This window comes from Fistularia commersonii, chromosome 20 (assembly GCF_037954325.1).
Source record: "Fistularia commersonii isolate RoL2024-O1a breed Wild chromosome 20, RoL_Fcom_v1.0, whole genome shotgun sequence".
NCBI classification, from domain to species: Eukaryota; Metazoa; Chordata; class Actinopteri; order Syngnathiformes; family Fistulariidae; genus Fistularia; species Fistularia commersonii.
Genome location: NC_141303.1, coordinates 1,151,438 through 1,157,437, shown reverse-complemented (window position 1 = coordinate 1,157,437; position 6,000 = coordinate 1,151,438). Strand labels below are relative to the sequence as shown.

At 49.4% G+C, this 6,000-nt stretch overlaps 1 protein-coding gene across 3 annotated transcripts in view; it reads left to right on the top strand.

Moving 5' to 3' along the window:
• The first annotated feature begins 1,777 nt into the window (after positions 1 to 1,777).
• The window catches only part of runx2b (RUNX family transcription factor 2b), a 43,515-nt gene continuing 39,292 nt past the window's right edge, over positions 1,778 to 6,000 (top strand). For 2 of the 3 annotated variants that reach the window (XM_086166764.1, XM_086166762.1), the window contains exons 1-2: positions 1,778 to 2,468; positions 2,670 to 2,793. In XM_086166764.1, coding sequence (XP_086022890.1) covers positions 2,736 to 2,793 — 58 coding nt within the window. In that variant the 5' untranslated portion in view covers positions 1,778 to 2,468; positions 2,670 to 2,735. The remainder of the gene's footprint in view (positions 2,469 to 2,669; positions 2,794 to 6,000) is intronic. The other variant, XM_086166763.1, reaches the window with a different exon arrangement.

The following is a 6,000-nucleotide window of genomic DNA, read 5'->3' as shown; positions in this document are numbered from 1 at the left end:
AATTTGAAATATAAACCACTGGAGTTTGAATATCATAATATTTAAAGTCAAGGTAACTGACTTCGATGTTTGTGAGTCATTCTTTTAGCAGTCGGTTTCATGAATGTTTTCAATGGATACCATTATAATATATTTATGATATTATAATATATATGAAATTATTATATTACATATACTTTTGATTTTTTTTAAATTATTTACTTCATCTTTTTCTCATTTTCCTTTGGATGCTCCCATTGACAGAATTCATAAATACACATATATATTCATGAATTTTATGGTTTTATATTTATACATATATATGAATTCTGTTTTGGGTTTAAAATGGGTTTGACTGTAATGTCCCTAAGGTCATCTGTGTCTATTTTTGATTTTAATTTTTAGCCGTCTGAATAAAGTGAGGTAAGTATTTTTCTTTTCAGCGATATAATAAACACATTTCTGACCACTGTGTGTGTGCTTTCTTTTGAATTACAATGAGAAACCCTTCACTTCCGTGCTTTGTCTTTAAATGTGTTTTTTTTTTAGCACATTTTGCAACATTTGCTAATTGTTACGTAACAATTGGAGGAAATAACTCAGACATAAAATCCAAGTTCTGGGTTTTATTCTGTCCAGTTATCGTGTTTGATGAACACACTTTTTCAGGTGGAATCCCTCAGAACACACTTTCCACCGCGTGGCGTCTTTTTTTTTTTTTTTTTTTTTTTTTTTCAGATATAAATATTAGATGTCACTTTTTCTTTATTCTCAAACCGTGCCAAAGAAACAAAAAAAAAAAAAAAAAAAAAAAAAAAAAGCCGAAGTGGACTTACCTCCGCGGCGTCTGAGACGAACTCTCGGAAACTTTCCCCTCCGCTCTGCGGCGGCGTGGCGCAGGCCGCGATAACGACTGTGGCAGATTTATGCAAATTCTGTGATTAAGGGGTTCGGTTGCCAATGAGAAACCAAGGGAGGGAGAAAGAGAGAGAGAAAGAAGGAAGGAGGGAGACGTTCCTCCTTCCTTCTCTGCTTCATCATCTTCAAACTGCCAAGTAACATTTTCGAACACGAAGAACCTCCGGCCTCATTCCATCCATTCCTCCACACCTCCACACGCCGTCTGACTTTTTTTTTTTTTTTTTTTTTAATCTCTGACAGAAACACCTGTGAGCCTTGATCTGAGACAAAACCAGTGTGTGTGTGTGTGTGTGTGTGTGTGTGTGTGTGTGTGATGATTCACAGTCCATTGTCATAAGCCAGGCCTGCGCTGCTCTGCAATCTGGCTGGGCCATTCTAACTGCCTCTGTGTGTGTGTGTGTGTGTGTGTTTGTGTGTGTGTGTGTGTGTGTGTGTGTGTGTGTGTGTGTGTGTGTGTGTGTGTGCGCAGGCACCTCTTTCAGAGGGGAGACAGGTGGGCATGATTTACAGGCTTTTACAGGAATTGCCTCTGTCTGTCGCTTCCACGAGAGCCAATTAAAGCAGAGTGCAGGCTTGTGTGTGTGTGTGTGTGTGTGTGTGTGTGTGTGTGTGAGAGAGATAAAGAGACTGAGCACACACACACACACACACCTCCTGTGACACAGCAAGTGTAAAACAGGAAAAATAGAACAAATTCAGGCTGTGGAGGCGATTCAGACACACCCCTCTGTAAATAAGCACAGTTTCTCAGCACCTCTCTCTCTCTCTCTCTCTCTCTCTCTCTCTCTCTTCACACACACTCCAATGGCTCGTCTGTCTCTCTTTCCCAACTTTTTCTCCACACACACACACACACACACACACACACACACACCCAGTCCGCCTCGCCAGCCGCTCACTCACACCCTCAAATCTTACCAGGCTCGGCTCTCTCGGCTCAGAGGCGCACAGGAGCGGCGCGTTAGAGGAGCCGGTTTGGGGGGGAAAAGAGGGAGGTGGGTTGGAGAAAGAAGAAGAAGAAGAAGAAGAAGAAGAAGAAGAAGAAAAAAAGAGGAGTGAAGGGAGGTGAAGCGGGGAAGAACGCTGCTCCCCATATGTGGAGAAGCACGGGGCGGTGGGACGCGCCGGCCCCTCCACCCCGCCCCGACCCCACCGACGGCTCCTGACTCATGGGAGACTCAGACCCCGCGTCCCCCTGAGATCCTGGAAAACGCCGCTGAACCACCGAGAAAGAGAAAGAGAGAGAGAGAGAGAGAGAGAAAGAGGGAGGAGAAAGAGGAGAGGGGTGAAACCCACAACGGTAGGCTGTCCCAGTCAAACCGCCGTGCCGTGATGACGTCAGGAGGGCATGTGACCGAGGCTCTCCAGTGACGGCACATGGAGGGCAGGAAAGAGACGAGTTTTAAAGCTGGTGCCGTTTGGGTTGTGTGAGGGCTCCGCTCGCCTCCAAAACAACCACAGAACCACAGACGTGCGGCTCGAGGTTGGTGTTTTGAGGGTGACCCGGAGTGTAAATGGTTAATCGTCACGGGCCAGCACCAGTCACAAGGACGGCGCTAAGCGAGTAAGTACGTTCCAACCGCACTCGCCAAGCAAGCAAGTCCGACACCATCCGATCCGTCCGCAGGGGCGATATCTGCCCCGACGCTTTTTTTCGCCGGAAACCGAGGCCGGGCCGACGCTTGCGGTCGTCCGAACGCTCGATAGCATGTTTCGCGGACGCCGTTTTTTTTTCCCCGCTCATGACGTGCTACGTGCTCTCGGTCTAGGACGTGTCAGGGGTCACCGAAACCGCAGAGGAAGGAAAGCGGGGCGCGCAGGAACCGGAGGCGGCCATGGCATCGAACAGCCTTTTCAGCACCGTGACCCCGTGTCAGCAGAACTTCTTCTGGGGTGAGTAGCGCCGCCCGCCGCCGCCGCACGCCGTCCGGGGTCACGGGGAGGACTCGGGGGTCAGGAGCGGCGGGGGGGGGGGGGGGGGTCGCGGAGGAGGAAAAAAAACCCTCCACGGCGAAGCGACCGGACGTTTTTTTTTTTTCCGTTTTTGACTCGCAGACAAAACAAACAGCCGATGTGCATTTACTGATTCCAGTATTTACACCGTGTTTATAAATATCCTCCAAAGACAGAGATGACATGTTTGTGGAACGCAACCTCTCCCCCACCACCACCACCACCACCACCACCACCCTGCAGAAAAAAAAAAACCCTCAACCTTTCCCGGGATTTTAGAAAGCGATGCCATCGCAGAACCGAGCAACAAAAGCGCGGGTGATATTTTTGACAAACGTAAACAAAAGCCGGCACCAGAGTTTACAGTCGAGCATTGAAACAAGATGTGAGGCGGCGGGTTTTCCGCGTCTCCTGGAGGAGGAGGAGGGGATGGAAGCGGGGAGGAGGAGGGGAGGGGGGATATTGATCGGTTTGCCAAGGACGGTCTGTAAACGCTTCCTGTAATTGTCTGGTGGCGCTGCTGTCGTTAATGAATCGGCGTGGAATCCCCGAAGGAAGGGAGGGTTTCATTGAGCGGCGTAAATCCGCTCGGACGTACCGGCTCCTCCGACCGGGCAAAACTTTTTTTTTTTTTTTTTCCCCTCTGTGAGCCTTCACTCTCTTTCTCTCTCTCTCTCTCTTGTGAAAGTATTTTTAAAAAAAAAAAGGTAAAAAGCGAGCACTTGGGTAGCGGCGTCTTTTCCCCCCCTGTTTGCCAATCGGCGTGCGGGTCCTGCATGGCGGCAGCTTCCGCACGCCGCAGCCCATCGAATCCCCAGAAATAAATGACGCTAAAATTCAAACGATCCCTCCCTCCCTTCCTCCCGTCCGTCCAAATCAAATGTTTAAAAGATGTTTCAAGGTCGGACGCAGCTGTTCCGGCCTCCCGCTGCACAGAAGCAGGGCGGCTCTAATGCGAGCGCGAGCGTCTTCCACCAATCACCACCACCTATTACCACGTTAACCTCTGACCTCCCCTCGGTGCGTCTCCGGGGCCGGGGCGAGAGCCCAGGAGAGGAGCTCCGGGGAAATTGAAAGCAGATACGAGGAGGAGGAGGAGGGCGGCGGTGATGGCGAGGCAGATGTGCGCAGATGTTCAGGTGCGGTTCAGGGGAGGAGGCGGCGTGGGATCTGCCGATCGATCCCTTTATCGATGTCGCGCTCGTCCCTCCGCCTTCCCGTTTATGAACATCTGGGTTGTAAATCTGTCAGTGCGTCTCCTCCCCTGCACACACACACACACCGCCGCCGCACCATTTCTGCAGGACCACCGGCGCCTTTTTTCATTTTAAAATAAATAAATGTATCGCCGGTGGAGGAAAAAAAAAAAAACCTCGGGTCGTGACGGGGTGGCGGCGGCGGCGGCGTCGTCGCCGACGTAAATAACTTTATTTTTGCCCTCTCTGTAATTCCTCCTGTGTTTCTCCTGGACGCTTTTGCCCGGTGTCAGCGGGTTCTCGGAGAAAAAAAACAACAAAAAAAAAAACAAAAAAAAAAAACGGCGTTTTGTTTTGCTGCGACGCCACCGCACTGACGTCCACAGATTTGTCTTTTCGAGGACATTTAAACCTTTTTTTTTTTTTTTCTCCTGACCGTAAATCCTCCCCCTGCCAACCCTCAGGCGGGCGGGCGGGCGGGCGGGCGGGCGGGCGGGCGGGGATCCCAATTGAAATTTCGCCCTGGCGTTTACATCAAGCAATTTTCCCTTAATTGCCTGCGATACATTTTTCTTATACCTCCCCGCGCTGGCAGATGAGGAGGCCGTCCACATGTGTGGCACCCGCTCCACCGCCGTGCCTCTCCGGGGAACATTTAAGCGCCTATTTTCTCTATTACAAACTTAATTACATATAGACAATTAAGTCATGGGAGCGATTATCGGAGCCGCGCGGGGAAGACGGGGAAGACGGGAGGGGGGAGGAAAGTGCTTACAAAGACGCGGATCCACGCCATCAAAAGAAAAAGTGGGACGAGGCGGGTGAATATCCGAGGACTTCAGGCGGAAAACTTTCCCCCGAAGAAAATCTCTGATAATTTGCCGGGAAACCGTATATGTATTCGAGAGAGGCGGCTTCTGTTGCATAAGTGTTGCCTTAGATCTAACCACAGGCCTGCCTCTTGGAGACATCTTAAAAGTGAACCAGACATCCTCCTCCTCCTCCTCCTCCTCCTCCTCCTCCAGCCCGGCCGGGGAGACGCGAAGCCCACTCATCAATAGGTAATTTGAAAAAGCCAGAGAGCGAGTGGGTGGGAGAGAATCCCAGCGCTTCGCCGGCAGCTACTGTGCGGCGGCCGACTCTTCCCTTAACTCAAAGGAACTCTATTTAGCGATGCGTAATTGGACCTCAGAGGCAAACATGTTGTTTAATCCCAGCGGGGTCGTATTGATGGAGTAAAAGTGTGTGTGTGTGTGTGTTTCACGAGCTATTAGGACTTATTAGCGTTAGGGGAGGGTTGCGCATTAGTGAGGGTAATTCCTTGGGGTGATCAGGGAAGCGAGGGGGCGTCGGCGTGATCGGCGTTTAATCAAAGATGGATGAATCGGCTTCTGCGGGACCGGCGCTCAACGACAAACCCAAGGCGGGTTTGAAACCGGAGACGCCGGCTGTTGTTGCAACCGCGTGAAAAAAAAGGTCCTTCCTGGAGAGATTCCTCGCTTTCATTTCTAATTCCCACGGACGGCGACGGAGTCATTTCAAATTCCAAAAAAAAAAGGGGGGCGTCAGCTCAGTTTTTATCCCGAAATTGCTCGAAAAATAATGAAATGAGACAAATATACACATATATACTGCTCAAAAAAATAAAGGGAACACTTGAACAACACAATGAAACTCCAAGTCAGTCACACTTGTGTGAAATCATAGTGTCCACTCAGGAAGCAACACACATTCATTTGGACTTGTTTTAAGGACATTACATCAAAGTTGGATCAGCCTGGAGTTTGTTTTTACACTTTAATTTGGAGTGTGATTCCTAATCCAGACCTCCATGGGTTGATACAATTGATTTCCATCGATCATTTTGGTGTGATTTTGTTGTCAGCACATTCAACTGTGTAAAGAGCAAAGTATTTCATAAGAATATTTCATTCATTTAGATCTAGGATGT